The following is an 18811-nucleotide window of genomic DNA, read 5'->3' as shown; positions in this document are numbered from 1 at the left end:
TGACTGGTCTATATAAAAGGTTTTCTTCTTTGCACATGCTAGAATACTCTTTCAGTGAAGGTTACAGTTGAATATTCATCATTTTCTGTGTATTTTTTCCACACTTTTTGTTAGGTGTTGCATAGGCTTTGCATAGACTTATGTAAGAGGAGTGAAGGAGGAAGCAAGTTTTCCTTTCTGTTATATAATTTTAAATTAAATTACTTCGATGCAATTACACCTATATTAAAAATTAGTGAATGAGAGAAGCCAGATTAGAGGGTAAGAATGGGCTGTGCAAAAGACTGCAAGCACTTTGCTCAAGGAATGCTCTTCCAAGGAAGAAAATCCTTCATTTTGTACACTCAAAAAAAAAGTTAAAGGTAGCCGTAGTGAAAATCAAGACCACTGTGTTCAGGTGCAGCAAATATCCAGTCGGACCATGTACATGAGACAAAGCAGAAACAAGAGAAAGCAACAGTATTTGGTCTTGAAGATGGATTATTGGGTTAAAAAAGACATATTTTTATCAGTAGTAAGAACCAACAATCTTAGATTGGCAGAGTTGGCATAAGTGAGGAATAAAGAAAGCCAAGTAGAACCTAGCATAAAAAGTATCCACTGTGTTTTACTTAAAGTAGGAATTAACATTTTCAGCTAGCGATGTGCTTATACACAACCATCAATTTTTGAAGTCTTTATGTTCTATATAATATGTGAAAACTCTATCTAGACATTGCATAAAGAAATTGCATCTCCCGTGCAAGGTATTACATATATTATGCAAGATTAAGTTTATTTGTAGTCCTGTGTTTTTATTTATTGCTGTCCGGTTCTGCTAGTACCTCCACAGTGAAAGAGAAAAGAGTGAGTTTGAAGGTGAACAAAAACACTTTTCCTTTCTGCACTTTGTATTCAGCTTGCTGCAGAAAGACATTTTTCCTTAAAGTGGGTCATATTAGATTTGTGTATAATAGAAAGAATCTCTTCCTATATAAATTCAGAGACACTGATCATTGCAGTCATTTCTATTATAGACCAGTTGTTTGTCCAGCAATAAGAACTGTTCCACTCTCTCTTTGCTTTGTAGATGGACTCAATTATCTGAAGGACTGGTAATGTCATACTAATTTTAAGCTTAGTTTTCACCAAACCTATAATGAGTTTTACAGTGTTAACATTCCACGGAATTGTGTTTAATTCTTCTGATAGAAATGTTAGAATTATAGAATTGTAGGGCTGCAAGAGATCTCAGGTGATCACCTAGTCTGTCCCACTGCCTTAGCAGGACACAATTTTGTCATATTTGTCATACCTGTAAATTGCATGCTTTTGTCATTTCTGACTGATGTTTTTCTAACCTGCCCTTAAAGATCTCCGGTGAGGGAGACTGCACAAACCAAAGCAGTCTACCTCAATATCCATACTACTAGAGAGATTTTTTCTGATGTCTGCTGTGAGGATAAAGGACAGATTACTTCTTTCTTGTTTGCAGCAGCCTTTTACATGCTTGGAGATTATATTATGCCTCTCATTAATATTGTCTTCTTTAACTCTTTCAATTTTGCCTAAGTGATCTATAATTAGTATTAGTAACATTGGATGTGCACTGAAAGAATGCTAACAATTAAAGGTTTTATCTTTTATTTGATGAAACTTGGATTTAAACTTTCCTTGCAGGTTACTTTTCTAGATGTCCAATGTTTCCTGCAGCTCTTTTCTAATCTTTTTTTCTTGGTCTATATCTTCTTCAATGTGATGCTCCATTTTAAGGCTGTTAGAATGCCTTATCTATCAGAAACAACAGAAATGAGGGAATGCAGATACCCAAATATGTTGAGAATAATAAGGGAATAGAAGATCCGACAGTAGTGACAGTTGATAGATTCAGCAAAACTCTCACTGATTAATGAAGTGGGCCATTAAGAAATATGAGATCACTCATCCTTCTTACTTTGGAGGAAGGGCGAAAATTGATTTACAAGTCTGCTGTCTATATACCTATTCATACGTCCTATTATTGTGCTCACCTTTTTTGTAACTGCACAACATTGTTGACTTTATTTGTCATATACTCTTAAGGCTCTTTCTTGTGGAACTGGTATCAGCTGTTTCCAGTAGTCCTCGGCGCTTTCAAAATCCACTGTAGACTATCTTTTGCTTGTAATTATTATGCCATATTAAGCACTGTATTCATTGTGTTATGAATGGGTTAATTATTACAAGATTATGTTAAGGGACATGACAATGAGCCTAGCCAAACAGTTCCTCAAAGCTAAAGGGAAGAAAGCTGATGATTTACATCAAGTCAATTTTTGGTGAGTCTTCTTTATATTAACGTATCTCTAACTGAAAGAAAAAAAGTCATAGGAATAGAAGAGTAGAATAAATAAATATTTTTGGTTTTGTTTTTTAAAAATCCCCTTGAATACAGCACAGAAAAAAGGTTCTGTCCAGTAGAATTACAGCAAAAAGTCAGTGCCAGACTGGAAAATCTTTTTATAATAAAACTTATTAAAGTCTTAGTAAGTATAAAAGTATTAAAACTTAGATGTAGTAAACAGTTTGGAAATTTAGAGAGTTCACTTTGATTTGTCTTTAAAATAAATTCTCACATGTTAATAAAGGAAAGCCAAATTCTAAATGTTTTTCTCTTATGGTTACCTCATTCTCCATGGATTCATACGTGACTGAAGACTCAGCAACTTTAATAAGAAAGCCACATAAGGCTGCTGTTACTTTTCCTTGGTTAATCAATAACAGTGGAAGAGTTGGCCAGATTCTTCACTCTTATGCTGATGTGAGTCCATTGACATGCATTACACTTCATTAGAATTTGACCTGTTCTCAGAAGCCCCAGGAAGTGCTGTGATGGCAATTTAATAGTCTGAATGTTGACAAATGCCATATTCCAAGTATATGGCAAATTATGCTAGTTGAAGGCCTGCTAAGAAACTAAGGGCAAACAATAGCTTTTTAATGTCAAACTCTGTATTTAATACTATCTTTATAGGAAAGTGTATAAAACTTCCATAAGAAAGGCTTAATATGGTAACATATCACCAATTTTATTAGTACAATAAGACTTATTGAGAAGATGATGACCTCCTGAAATATGTAAAATCATATGGGGAAGAGCTATAAGGTTTTTCTGTTTCTTGTTGCTTTTCTGGTTCAGACATGTAAGTCTGAAGAATATTGAAAAGACCTATATGGAAAAATGGGGAAAAAGAAGGCATTTAGGACAAGGAATTATGATAGTACTGTGCAAATCATTCTGTGTATTACATAAGAGTTCTAGTGTGAATATCGTATGTGAGCTTCAGTTCAGTCTGCCTCATACATTCTGAGTGTTGACTGAGATGTTTGTTATTTCCCACAGACAAATCCAAAAGTCTGGCAGAAAACCAGATGTGTTCTGTGGAGAAAACAACCCTCTCAAAAATCTGTAATTACATGCAAATAAGAAACATGTAATTTAAAAGGAAATTGATGTTGAAAGTGGTGCCTGAGATTGGTATTTCTGTAAAACCGTGTGCCTGTGTTCAAACAACAGCTAGACAGTTCCTTTCTTAATTTTATTGTTTGCAACTACAGAAAAGAAAGAGCAAATGGAATGTTTGGAAGATTTTCAAAGTCAAAGTATAATGTAATTTGACTGATAATCTAAAAACTTAGCTTTCAGCTTTGTTTAGAGGGTCTTTTTGAAACTGTTCTTTTCATTGAAAACAATAACTAAGTAGTATTTTAACAGTGCAGTATGGAGGACCTACCATAGAACTGAGCTGAAGACAGGGTGTTAGGTGTAATAGTAGGAAAAAAAACTCCTCTTCAGTTTGAAATATTTTCCCTTTTCTGCAGTGGCCAGGACCAAGAATTCTCATGTGCATTTGAATCAGACAAAGCAAACCAGTGCCACACTGCAAGATGCACTATGTTATAGAAACACACCAAACCATATTAGACCTAGAGATAGACAAGCACATTTGTATCCTAGCTACAGAAGCCTCATTATTGGGTGCAAATAAATCAGAACAAATGCTTCTAATTGTAAGGCATGCTGGAACCCCCAAAATACTAATGTGCAATATTATGTCCAGTATTATGTGTGCTATCTAGCTGTCCTTACGAACTCACTCTCTCTCCGATTTGCCCACCTGAATCTTTTTAAAAGTTCTACATTTCCTGCATAGTCTAGTAAAACTGATCAAGGAATAAGGGAGGAGTTTAAGTAAGTACAAACAGTGGAATCTATTTTTAAGCATCATTAGAAGGAGCAGCCTTCCATGCATGGATATGAGGAAGATGTCAGCAATAACCTGGAATGTAATATTCAGTGTAATGGTGCCAAAGGCTGTTAATCGTTTTTCTTCACATAGTGAAGAACAGCTTCTGAATCTGATGCAAATACTAGGCACTCTTAAGAACCAATTAGTAAAACACTGAAAACAAACCATCAGCAAAACTGTAGGATTTTCCATCCTCATCAAGAGAACCTTTAATAGCTAGGGTTTCTTTTCTCCTCTGAATCCAGACCTCTCATAACTAGCACATTCAAAAGATTCTCTCTCTCTCTCTCTCTTTTTTTTTTTTTTTAAAGGACATCAGGAGATTATTAGTACTGCAAGACACTATTAGGGATCAAAGTCATTTGGGTTTTATCTTCTGTGCTCTTGTCTTCCTCCCGTCTTGTCTCACTTTCTCTCTCCTACTGGTATGCTTTGCATTTAGGTCACATCATAGCAACTAGGAAACCTGAAATTTGGTGTTGAATGATGAAGGCTATGGCAGATGTTTCATTGATTTCAAGTAACATGTGAGACATAAAATGAAGCATTCATTTTTATAATTTTCACTTCTTAGTGTTATAATTGAAAGTGCTAAGTAATGCTAAAAAATGACCTTGTTGAAAAGGGAAAGACCTGTGTGAACATTTGTATGGAAGCAGTATTTTGAAGATAATCTGGGAGAGAGAAAGTATTTTCTAATAACAAAATCCAAATAATTGGTATTTTTGTAAGGTAAAAGAATAAATGCAAGAATTTTGGAAGGAAGTATCAAGAGATTACCGAAGATGTAAAACACACTGCAGATTTTCACACTTGTGAATTGCATGTGCTCAGTCAAAAGTAAAATCACTGTTCTTGAAAAATCTCCTATATTGCTTGACAGCTGGTTAGATGTTCCCTTGACAACTGCTCTGGTTAATCAAGGGTGTAAATGAAGCTGCTGCTTTAGTGTTTTGCAGGAGTTATTTCAGACTGTCTCTTTAATATCAACACTTTTCCAGTAAAGAGGCATGTGGGATTTTGTAGGGATTTTTTCCCATGATGTGTTATTAAACTGGGTTAAAGTGTTTGTCAGCTTGTAGGAAAAAAAAATTAGCAGATAGTTCTAAATGCAATCCTCCAATTGTCACATCAAAAAATTAAGAGCAGTATAACTACTTTGTAATCATTTTTCAGGAGACTAGAAAGCCTATTTTCTGTAGACTAGTAGCAGTATGAAATCTTTATTCAGGAAAAAATCTTACTGTGTCAATTCAGCTTGAACAATGTCAGAGGCTAGTACTCTTTATAAACTTGTTTTTTTATGCTGCTGATCTGATATTTTAATTTTGTTATGTCTCTAATCTGCTAGAAATATGGCTGCAGCCATAGCACTGTATAGAAAATTTTGCTATATTATGTATATATATATTGCTAATTGCTATAAACTAAATTTTCTTAAGTATGTTTACACAACCATGAATGCACCATTTTTACATGATTACAGTAGATAATTATAATGCATGAATGCAGTTAAAAGTCTTCCAGAAGTTCAGTCTCCAGACCTATTCTCATCCATATTGTCAAATATGTGATCAGTTTAAGATACTTTACTCTGTTTCCCCTTATATAAATTGGAAGCTGAAGCAATCGTTCTATCAATTAGGGCTTAAGTCAGTCTTTCCAATGATTAGAAGAGACATCAGTATGAATTTTGCCTTCATACTTTCCACTGTGCTCCTTTAGTGCCACCTGGTGACTAACTTGAAAAGAAGTTAGATTAAGTTTTTGACATTGAGTACTAGCTGTTACAGTTTAAGCCAGAACATCTGCTTGAACAAGACTATATCAGGTAACATATGAATTAAAAATGCCTCAATCTTAGCTAGCTCAGGAGGGTTCCTTTTAATATTAGTTCTGAGCCTGAACTAATCCAATACTTAATATCCACAATTGCATTATATAAGTGTGAACATGTTATGTAAATATCATACCTTCTGTTTGCTAGATATTTAATGTTCATTCACATGATTAATCAAGATGGAACCAGTAATGGCATTAATCAATGTGAATAACTTATATTTTGCATCTGTTCAGGTCCATTAGTCTTTTGTATAGAAACAGTCCCTGTAATAAATCCTTTGCTAATTCTTGTTGTTAACAAGAGTTTACATAAAATCCATCACAGATTTGAAAAATCATGTTATTCTAAGTCAAGCTCAGAAAAGAAGGCTGAAATTCTTCTTATTTCAAACCTGAGGAGACAAATACTCCACTACATCAGGCCTGTAGCTTAGCACCTACAAACAGTTACTTCACATGGTTCCAGACCTATTTAGATTATTTTGAGAAATACCCTGCAAAATGCTCCCATACCTCACCCACACATACCCAGTTCTATACTGCTCTATAAAACCTTTTATATCATTACAAGTGTAGTATGCATGAGTCACACAGAGTGGTCCTGGTGCCTGACAAAAAAATTTGCAACAGGAATCATATTGCATACTAGTCTGTCACTGTCTCTGGAGGGAAAAATATGCTGTCTTTGAATGCAACTGAAATATGCCACTGAGATGTGAGGCAGATGGACTAAAATGCCTTCAGCATCTAAACAAATGAAAAAGTGAAACGGGACTAAAAATTGTTTCTTCAAAATTTAAAGATGTCAGTGATTAGCCACTTCTATCTCAGGTGTTCTTAATGTGAGGTCAGTTTCTCATATGAGGTTAATTAGAAAAATAAAGAAAAAATGTCAAAAGAATAATTCATCAGTTTTTATCTTTTCTAATGTGGATATTGGATTTCATTCTTCTATGAGATGCATGCAGGAATACAGCTGTATTTATGCAGTTGCAGGATTAAGACACAGATTTAATGTTGCATTGTAAGGAAAAGTTGTACAGCTAGATGCAGTGGCATTTTAGTTCCCGTCATTTTTGCTGCAGAATATTTCAAGTGCATTCTTGGTCATTATTTTTGAAAACTCTGTAATTATATAAGTCCATATTTTAGCCCTCTGGGGTTTCAAATACTATAGGAAAGATGGAGATAGTGTTTCCATTTTAATTGCCATTTTTCATTATTTTCATAATTTTTTCAGAAAACTGTCTTTTGGGCTGAAATTTTCCATGCTCTGTCTCCTTCCAAAAGCTATTCTAAGCATATTTGAGTAATCTAGCAAATTCAAACAGCCGTAATTTTGTGGTAATGTAAGCATGAAAAGTTTTCCTTTTGCTCACATTTCAAATGACAGTTTTTCATTTCTGTGACCTAAGACAGATAGAGATTTCAAGTATGACTTACTTGGAAGTGCTTGCAGAGAAAGAAGCAAATACTGAAGAAAGTAGTGATAGCATTCTTAGTGTGCACTCCAGGATATAGGTCACTAGATTTCTGCTTATAGCCTGTTTTTTTCTCACAGCTCAGTCACTAATCTACTCTCTGACATCAGACAAATCACTTCTTTTCTTTGAGCTTTCATTTCCACATGTGGGGGGAAAAATATCTTTTACTTCCTATGTGAAGTTGAGCTCTAATGGTAAAAATTACTCTATAATAGTTGCTGCTTATAGGTAGTGTTTTCTTCTATAGATTTTTTTTGACTGACACATTTCTCTAAAGGTAGAATGGATCACCAGGTACATATGAGTAAGGATGATTATGTTAGTATTTATATGAATTTTGGATATTTGTGATTGTCTGCATAAAGGCATCACAGTAAAAACCATTTAAGCACTGAGTGATCTTTAGAGCTTGTTTTAATTGCACCTGTTTTTTATCTTCCACTACTTTTTTTTTTTTTTTTTTTAGGAAAGAGTCCAAACGAGAAATTATATACCCAGAACAGTAAGAGAGTGTATGTATACTAGACATTTGCAACCAAAGTTTACAACAGTGAATTGAGTTTGGATGGCTCATTGCTTGAAGATGATCAAACTGGCAAAGACTGTGTTGTTCTTTTTCTTTTCCATCAGACATTCTTTGTTATAACTTTGTCACATCATTTAAACCTTTGTTGTTTGTAGGCTGAACTGTTACAACATGATAGGCAGGGTTAAACCTTAAGTTGACTTAAAAAGTGCAGCAGATGCAGACTTCAGAAACCTTCCTGAAAAGGGGAGGAGGAGGGAGGGTAGGAGCATTGCCATGAGTACATGCTGCAGAATCTACTCTGGCTGCTAAACCATCATGTAAAGGTTATGGAGCTGTTTTTTCCCAAGAGAATCCAAACTGGGGTAATTTTCTTTTACTCAAGAAAATTATACACTATGATTTACCTGGAGAATTCCGAGCAACTGAGATATGAGTAGGAACAATAAATGAAATTCAAGACATTTTTGATACATTAAGAATTGGTTGGAAATCAGGGTAGATGGAAGTTCTTACTCCAAAATTGTCCGTATTCCAAGTGTTTGAAAAGGAGACCGCAAAACAATCTGTCAATATAGCCATTGTTTATTGATGAGGAAGTTCTGTTTACTCTACTCACATAATTTTATAATGAAGCTGTGAAAATTAGCTGATCTTCAGAACAGCAGACATTACTTCTGTCTCTCTATGTTCAAAATGAAAATGTTGTGCTAACTTTAGACTATATAAGGAGGAACTTAAAACATACTTAGAAGCAAGATGATTATTTTTTTTACCTAAAATTAAAAAAAGAAGTAACATTTTTCAAACTAATCTGAATAGCCTAGAAATCTAGGTCACGTTTTGAAACATGTTAATAGGAGATGCCATTCACATATCTCAAATCATTGTAAAATATTTAAAACATTGTTTTTCCTATTTCAAAAGTAGGGAAAATGTAGCATAGTTACAAAGGTGAAATAATTTGGAACATTTCAACCCTATGCAGCAGCACACAATGAAAAGTCAATGAATTTTAGTATTGACTGAATTAGCTCTGGAACCAGAAGCAATATAGCTATTGGAAAGGCAGGATTTATTAATATGGGTGCGTCACCATGCTGATATAGATATACTGCCTATGTGACTTGTTTTAGTACTTGCACTGTTTTTTTGCTGCCTGCTCAGGAATAACTGCACTGCAGTGAGTGTTATAAATGTACCCATATTCATTAAGGACCAAATATTATATCCATTTATGTCAACACAGTGCTCCAAGTAACTTCAGAGGTGAAAGCTGAGACTCTAAATTTCATACTGTATCTATAGTTTGAAGGATAGAACAAGAAGACTGTAGACACATGAGTGGAAAAGCAAAGCTGAAGGCATAGCACAAGATAAATCATAGCGTGGCAGCTGCAGACAAACAAGCAGGTGGTGTATGAAAACAGACATTTGAGAGGATAGTAGATTTAGATATGGTTCATCCAGGAATAAATTTGTCCTTGGCAATGCTGAGCTGTGTCATTTGTGAGAATACTAATATGTGCTCATAGTATTTTGGATATCATGGCCTTAAATGTGTTAACTTTTGCATATGTGTATGGCCTAACATGAAAATTCATCCACTCCAGTACAATATAGTTTATGAAATTCCTGACATTGTCTTTTTGTTCAGCTAAAACATGGAAAATTTGGCAGTCCATTTAAACTTGAAACTTTTTTTCAGACTCTTCTGTAAATTCTGTTGTGAAAATGTGACATTTTTCTCATATAAGATCTTACTCTGGAAACCTAATTGCATAGGTTATTACTGAGCAGAGTTTTATGTCCTGTTGTGCATGTAGTCAGTAAATCTTAGCATACTTCCCAAAAGAAGATACATCACATTCTCTTTTAAAGTAAGTGAAAATTCAAACTGAGGGGAGATGGAAATGGGAAGCACTTCTGCAGAATTTGCAGAGCTCAGTTTCAAAGGACACTCTCCTATTCTAACACTCTCCTATTCTGGCACTGCTGTAATAATGTTTATGCAAATTCCCTTTCTAAATACAAAAACAATATATTTGAAAATCATCTTGTTGGATTTAATTTTTATTGTTAAAAGTCTTTGCATTTCATCAGATTTCGTCATAGAAAGAACCTGAAGAATTCTCAGTGTCTTATTGAATGTTTGTCGGTACTTACTTTACAAATTCCCTTAACCTTATATTCTTTTTAATCTCTGAAGCTCAGTACCAGAGTTTACATTAACAGCACGCTTTCCAAGTAACGATAACTATATCACAGTGTAATCTTGCTGCTCAGAGGTATGCGGCATTTCATTTCTTATTCCATTTCTGTTTCCCCTGTAGGGCAGGAAAAGGAAATTTCTACCTAGGGAGTTCAGTGTCATTCAACATTGATGTTACTTGTCCAGAAATCCCTTGTACTAGGGAGACCATATGTCAACCACAGTTAGCACTTAGAATTTATCAGTACACACTTACAAAAGTAAAGGTCTCTTTCTTCTCTCTCTCTGTATACATTTCAAACACTAGAGTCAAGAACAGTAGGAAGCAAATAGAAGAGGGACATTAAAAAAGAAGCGTACATCCTTTATGTCTTAGGTAGTCCATGCAGTCATGAAAGTGAAATTATTGTTGTCCAAGGAGTGTCATCCTTTATGGAGGCATAAGCATCTTTTTCACCTTGCCCTTTCTGTATGACATTTGAATACTCTGCTGTCAACAGCATAAACAATAATGAGATCTTCTGTTTCCTTCTAGCTATATGTTGCCTGTTGGCAGTCCTGGAGGTTACTGTATGATTGAAATGTCTGCAGATGGAAATCCTCCTGTACAACACAGACTCTCTCTGTCATATCAAGCATCTCAGGTGAGTCTCCAAAACATCAGAAGATAGCTATTTGCTCTGAACATTTCATCAGCATATGCACTTTAATTATTCTCAAAGGAGAATATGCATTATAGTGTTTTTTAGCAGAGGACATGGAATTTTTCCATAGATAACATTATAAATACATTCTATTCAATATGTCTTTTTACATCAAGCATCCATAATATTTCCATTGGTATCTTCAGTTTACTTAACTCTGAAACATCCATTTCAGCTGCTTAAAGTCCATGAAAGAGACACTGATACTGCAAGAGAAAAAAGTCATTTAACAAGGCCACAGCGTTATTAAAAACAAATCAGTTACTGTTTAGCAATAATTCTGGTCACCCTTATTTGAAATCTAGGGTAGTTACGAACCATAACCGACTTGACATGGCATTAGTATTGTTGCTAGGAGTTCCCTTCTGAACAGTATTGGAAAAATGACTGTCTCCTTGTTGAAACTGACACCAGAAGTCTCACCCTAATTGGCAATATACCAGCTTTTGTAAATCTGAGTTTCTCTGTTGTTCCTGGTCTCTGTGCTATCTCCTCTCTTTGTCCTGCATTCTGTTATAACAACACAAGATTATTTCTGCAGGATACCTGTTAAGTGTTTTCTGTATTCACCTACAGAATTTAAACTGTGACTGAAGCACTCACTTAATAAGTTCATTCACTAGAAGGCAGGATGGTTAGCTGTAGTGATACTAATCATGATGTGCATTGCATGCTATGCAATGCAAGTTAGGAACCAACTTTCTTCTGTTTCTTCCCAGAGTCAGTATCAAGGTGTTTGTTCTGTCTGCTAGAAAGAACTATGTTGTATTAGATACTGCTGTACCTTAATCTTCTCTCTTCTCATAGCTTCTAGATGATCAACCTGACATTCAACTGCAGATATTTTCTTTGTCTCTTCCTTCTGTAACTCCCTCTGGTGGAATATAAAGTTAGTACTGTTGGCAGCTTCTGTAGGGAAAATCTGTGGAAAAAGCTTAATCATTAGCACCTAATCATGTGAAGAAGCCAGCAATGCCTTACTCAAAAAATAACTTTTAGGCAACCAGCTTCGATATCATGCTCCAGGATCTTACAACACAAACTGTCTTGTCCCAATCAGGAAATGTCTTTGGTTCCAAAGAAAGCCCACAACTCTGCTCTGTTTCTTTTTGGGTCCACAGTTGTGGTTTAGTTCATATCAGGAGTGAGTTTTTGAAGTGAATCTTCTTAGCATCCCCACTTACCACACTTTGGTTCATGTAGCAAAGCAGTCTTGGAGCACACAAACTGAATTCATTGAGGATAAAACTGTATCAAAACGTGCTTTCTATCAGTGCGCATAATGTGCTGTAACCACTAATGGGCATTTCATGGGACCAAATTATAGTTAATCCAGAACAAACCCCTCCCATGGTGTATAATATGAATGTCAGATCCTCATGACCAATTACTATGCTTTACAGATCTGCCACTATTCTCCCAGAACCCGTAATTTCTTTTCAAGTACACAAGTAAGGAAAGAAAAGAAGTTTCCTTATCTCTAGAAGGGCTAATGAGTTTCTTCCTCTTACTTGCCAAGCTAATCTTCCTTACCACTCAGGCTCCAAGTGAAGAAGGACATTTTCAAATTAGTATTTGGAAAGTCTATATGCTAAGCCTATTATGTTATTAACAAGAATTACAAGAATTCTTGTCTTTTACTTGCTTAAATATATCCTGGTTATGTCAGTTTAACTCAGAATGGGACTTTTAGAGGAAGAAGTCTATATTATGGTGTGCTAGCATAAATCTGAGCATCTAAAATATTATGATGAAAACTGCTGATGCGAGAGACTAAGCAGAGCCTCTGAAGTTTTTCTGTGGTGCCCTGGATCTGCCCCCAGGTTAGTGCTTTTGCAAAATAAGTCCAAGGATAAAAATGATCATGTTGCAAGAGGAAGGTTGAAAATACTTTTCTTAATCATAGACACTCTACATTTCAGTCCAGTTCTTTGCTTGATTCTTGTAACAGGTTCACAGGCAGAGAGAAAATGTCTGCAAATACTACTTACAAATCTTGTCTGAAACTATGCTGGTTTATAGCTTTGTTTGATAGGGGATAGAGTCAAGTGATATGAAATGAATTTCACAAGTGCCGAGCCAATGTCTCTGAATTCTTTCCACATGAGAAATCTGATTTAATTTTATCCATGCTCTAAAACATTTAGCTTATTTCTTTCCTTTCTGAATGAAAAACACTGTAAATAGAGGAATATCTGGAGGTATTCATGTTCATTGTAACTCCAAATTTCACTTGAGATTGTCAGCAACATATCTCAAGGTGTGAGAAAAGCCATACAGGAAACAGCAAAGCAAAACTGTATGATGTGTGAATTATAGCTAAGTCAATGTGATGTTTTCTTCCTTTTGTTTCTAGATCTTCACAGTTAATACAGATGATAGTGAAGGGCTCCTAGTAATAAATTATCTTTTCTTTCTGCACATGCTGTGCTATATTTGTTCTTCTTTTGATTTATTCCTACTGACTCAGATCAGCTAGATTTCATGCTCTTTGTGGATTGTTGGTATTGTACAAGTGTATGCATTGCAGACGGAAACACTTATGCAAAAATTATGATCTTTTCAATTCTTAGTAGCAGACATTTAGCAAAGGAAGTTAGACATGGTGAAAACCTGTGTTAGAACTCCAAAAAGTCAGGCACCCAGCTTTAGAATGGAGATGCACAGTGCTAAATGCCTCACAGATCCTATACATGCAATGGACAAGGGTTCGCCTTTAAGATCAGGTAGCACAGGAAATACCATAGCACTGTCCTTGTGGGCTAGTGTGGAATACTTGTGTGTGTTTCTTTGGCATCTCCATCAGAATGTTGCTAGGCGTTTTTGTGATGCTAGAATTTACTACCGTTCCCTACTGCTAGCTTTCCCTTCTCCCCTGAGCTTCAGCTTAGCAGCCCTTTTTCTTTTTTGTCACTCATGCAAGAAATCTGAAATCTTTGTTGTGTGTTCCCTCTATTTTGGGGTCCCATAATTGCCAGATCCTAAAGAACTGCTTGATTCTCTAATCCACTCTTTAATCTATTCTGTAATCTCTAATCTTTATTCTCTAACTGAACAGTGTTTCTGCACCAACCCTCACCCAAAAATGTAAAACTCATTGTGCAGAATAAGGAGAACTATCAGAAAACTGTATCTATCGTCTGTTGTGTTTAAGGCAGGGAATTCCAGTTTGTGTTTCCTGGGATGTGTGTTGTATTTTACACATATGAAGATACACACACACATAAAAACAGTCTCTTTGTATGAATTAAAATAAAATAAAGAGAGAACCACATTTTAAAAAATACTTTCATCAACTAAAAATTGTAGGTTTTGGCCAGCTCAAGTAACAGCTATTTCCTTTATCTTTTGTTATTCCTCCATTGCTCATAGTTACATTGCGCTATATGTAAACCACATTCTTTTCTGATGTTTCTCTTCTTGTTTCTGTAGATCACCTTTGGATCAATATTCCTTGGAAATGTTCCTGTTCATGCAGAGGTTCATCGGTGTGCTGGACAGATACATGGCTATAAAGGATGCGTTAGGGATTTTCAAATTAACAACAAAGAATTGTTCATCATAGATGAGGCTCTTGGAGGAAGGAATGTTGAGAACTGCAATGTTCCAATATGTGATTATAATCCATGTCACAATGGTGGGACCTGCACTAGGTAAGAGTTACCTTTTTTAATCACTTTATCATATATTTACACTCTGGGGCTGGTAAGTTCATTCTTAATGAGAAATTATCATAATTTGCTGTATAATGAAGTAATCACCTATCTTCTGTCCTAATAATGCTACATAGAAAATGTGAGCTCTTCATGCCTAACTAGAGAGATTTAGTATCTTATTTGCTTACATGAAAAGAGATATAAAATGTAATTACATCACCAACGCTGCATGCATGCTGGATTGCTGTCAGAGTTCCTTCTTGGTCAGCTAGATCTGTTCCCATACAAGGTTTGGTGATTAAATCAGACTCTTTGTATAAATAATTTGGGCAGAATCACATAAAGTCTCACTCCATCTGTCTAACAACTATATATCCTAATAAGCCTTATACCCTCAACCATCTTCATGCTCTACTCTGAGGACACAGCACATGCTTTCATCATCATTCTACAAAAATATTAATAAGGTAGTCTGTGAATGAGTTTTATCATCACCTTCAGTGTGTATGAAGAAATAAAGAACCTTTGAAAGTTATAGTGCATCAGGCCCAGAGAGGAAATGGGGTCCAAAAGGGACCTGGGCTAAAAGCACAAAATCTGGCAGTAGTGATGGTTCAATTGCAGCATTGTTACTTTTTAAGTCATAGTAACTTGACCATTGTCTAAGGCGTTCAGCTTTTAGGAACCACAACTTTGTTCAAAATTGATGGAATTTGTGAAGTAGCTGCCATGTTAATTTTAAAAATTGTACTTAGGCTTCTAGGCAAGTGCCAAAAATGATATTAATCTAAAATTCTTTTAAAAATCTGGGCCACTGTGTGTTTGTTAGATTAAAGATCCCTTGAGGTGGGCTTTTCTGCTCCTCTTCTCTGATGTGAGCATACCAAGAACACCAAATGGGTTTTTGATCTTTAAGCTTTGTTTGACTAGAGCATAAATGAAAACAAGATAACTTTAAATAGTGCAGAAGCACACAATCTGCCTACCAGACTGGTGAAACTGAGTCTGTACTTGGGAGTAATGAATCTGTTTCTCCTCTGTTGCTCCTTACTATATCTCTGTCATTCCACTGCACAGAACCTGACTGGCCTGTCATCTACCATTGTGGAGTACTATTTAATTTGAAGCTTGGTTCCTGAATAAGGTTATTCATGACTATTTGATCTGTTTTTCTGCCTTTCTGCTTCCAAACTGATGGCCTCAGCCTATTTGGAAAATCTTCGTGAGATACTGATCAACCTGGTAGCCTTCTACAATGAGATGGCTGAGCTGGTACATGAGGGGCATGCAGTGGGTATTTATCTTGGCTAGCTGGGGTTTCAACACTGTCTCCCATAACATCCTCATAAACAAAACTGTCTGAACTGCTGGGCACCAGGGGTTGTGATCAGTGCCACAAAGTGCAGCTGGTGACTAGTCAGTGGTGATGTGCACCAGGGGTTGATAAAGAAGGCCAGCAGCATCCTGGGCTGTGTGAGGAAGAGCATTGCCTCCTTCCCCTCTACTTAGCACTGGTCAGGCCACATCTGGAGTGCTGGGTCCAGTCCTGGGTCCCCAGTACAGGAGAGACATGAACTTACTGGAGCAAGTCCAGTGAAGGGCCACACAGATAATGAAGGGACTGGAGCATCTGTCATATGAGGAGAGTCTGAGACAGCTGGGATTATTTATGATAGAGAAGAGCAGGCTTGGGGGGGGGGTCTTATCAGCATTTATAAATACCTGATGGGAGGGTGTAAAGAAGACGGAGCCAGACTCCTGCCGGTGGTGCCCAGTGACAGGATGAGAGGCAACAACCACAAACGGAAACACAGGAAGTTCCACTTGAACATAAGAAAACATTTCTTCGCTGTGAGGATGACTGAGTGCTGGAACAGGTTCCCAGAGAGGCTGTGGAGTCTCCATCCTTGGAGAAATTCAGAACCTGACTGGACAACCTGCTCTAGCTGACCCTGCTTTGAGCAGAGCGATTGGGCTAGATGATTTCCAGAGGTCCCTTTGAACTACAGCGATTTTATTATTCTGTGAGGGTTCTTCTGGCCTAATAACTGTGTATGGACCTTCCCTGAAGCATCCCAGCTTACTCAAATGCAAATTAAAATTACATATCCACATGATCAAATTCAGGATGGTGAGGCTAGCCAACATCCTGCCAGCAGTTACAGAAAGATACCAGTTTATGTGTCAGTCTGTAGTTTGTTTGTTTTCATATGTATTTATGTATATTCTTCAGTTAGTTCACAAACTCTTCATATTCAGTGACCTTCACCATATTATGAATATGCAGATGCCATATTTCACGTCCAGGTTGTACAGCTCTGACTTCATAAAGTTTATCTGCCAGAATAAGAGTTGCTTTTTCAGAAACTGATCATTCCTCTAGCTGTCAAGATTGCCAACAAAAACTATCACAACAGATTTCTCTCTCAGGATTTGGAAGGCCCATTTGGATAGGTTATGGGCTAGAGGTCTTTAAAGGAGCAGTTCCTGCATCCTGAAGTCCTGGAGCTTCATTTTGTCCACAGTATGTGCAAGATTCTCTGTCCTGGAGAATGGCATGCATGTGGGGGTACACAGCTCCATTGCCATATACCATATAAACAACAAAGAGAAAACCAAATAGCTTCTACTTTGCTGAGAAGTGGTGAAACTTAGCCATGTGACATCTACAAGATTCACTTCTTGGTAAGTCATCTACTTACCTTCTCCATTTTCTTTGTAGAGAAATTAAACAGGGTGACAGGTTGGGAGGTCAATTTGCCTGTGCTAGCAGGCATTTTACAGGAGTACTGGCAAGCATTTTACACAGATTCTGCCTAGCAGAAAGTCATGATTTGAAACCCCTTTCAGGTATGCTTCAGTTTGCTGTGTACTGATCCCGTCTTTCACTGGTTTGACCAAATTGAGGAGATTTGGAAAGACAATGATTTGCATACGTCCAGATCAGCCATGGTAGGTCTGATTCCAAAACCTCTTTCATCTGGACTTGAATACTCCTCAGAATTTGACTCTTCTTCTGGATCTATGTCTCAAGACTTAGGTTAAGTAAGTGCTTCATCCATCCATCTCCCAAAACGAATGGAGCGTTATTCTTTCCTATAGACTGTTCTTGTCCTTCTCTGGTCCAGGTAATTCTTGCCAACAATACGAATCCATGTAGTAAACAGATATACTCTGACAGACTCTATTTAGTAAGTGAACTCATTTTAAAGTATGTTGTGCTCGTTGTCTCCTTCTTCCTTCAATACTTTGATTACAAACATCTTCCGATACTTCTTGGAGCTGAAATACTTGAGTCTTTCCCTTAGCTCTGCAATAGTTTACTTGTTGCTTTATCCTAGCAGCTAGATGATTAACCTAGTTGCTCATCAACCAGTAGTGGTTCACACCATGTTGTGTATGGAGCAGGAAGAATTGAAAAGCCAGAGGAGGACATTATGTGCATACTTGTGGGGAAAACTTTCCAGTCTTCAGTCCCAGAGTTCAGGTGGTGCATGTGGACTATACATCTTTTTTATTTTCAGGTAATGATTTTATTTTCATGCAGCCAACAGGAGTGAGAAATTGCGTAGTATTTAAACCATTCTCATCTACACTTTTAATTATATATATTTGCTTACTTATTACTGGAAAAAAATGAGTTGTATTGAAAATTAATTTTTGTCAGATGAAACAAGCTGCATTTACAAAACTGCTATTGACTTGCTTAAGAATTTCCCAGTTATTTCACTTACGCTGCTAAGTGCCAAAAAAATAATTTTTTTCATTGCATGTTATTCTTTGTGTACTGGGCAACCAGTTAGAGCTTTTGCTTCTCAAAGACCATGAAGCGTTATATAGGGAAACATCTCAGCCATGTTTTGTAATGAGCACTGGAGCTTGTCAACATGTACTGCTGTGCTTAGACAGGTGTGTCTCATATATGAAACATTCCTTACAGTCATCCTCAAAACATTATTACTTGTCTTTTCTCTACACCAGAGCATAAAAATGCTATTGTAGTGTTCACCCTATTAGTTACCATAATTATGCAGAAGAAATTTATTTTGCAAAACAAAATGTGTTCCTCTTTGTATTTGCAGTAGTAAAAGATAGGGATTTATATGCCTCAAATGTCTG

At 36.4% G+C, this 18811-nt stretch overlaps 1 protein-coding gene across 1 annotated transcript in view; it reads left to right on the top strand.

The window, feature by feature from the left end:
* EYS (eyes shut homolog) overlaps window positions 1-18811 on the top strand; it is a 909330-nt gene that overhangs the window by 776689 nt on the left and 113830 nt on the right. The window contains exons 39-40 of the mRNA XM_064508633.1: window positions 10868-10976; window positions 14469-14689. Of these exons, the coding sequence (XP_064364703.1) occupies window positions 10868-10976; window positions 14469-14689 (330 nt within the window). The remainder of the gene's footprint in view (window positions 1-10867; window positions 10977-14468; window positions 14690-18811) is intronic.

Source organism: Dromaius novaehollandiae, chromosome 3, assembly GCF_036370855.1.
Source record: "Dromaius novaehollandiae isolate bDroNov1 chromosome 3, bDroNov1.hap1, whole genome shotgun sequence".
NCBI lineage: Eukaryota > Metazoa > Chordata > Aves > Casuariiformes > Dromaiidae > Dromaius > Dromaius novaehollandiae.
The sequence above is the reverse complement of the archived record's forward strand: the minus strand, read 5'-3'. Positions and strand labels throughout refer to the sequence as shown.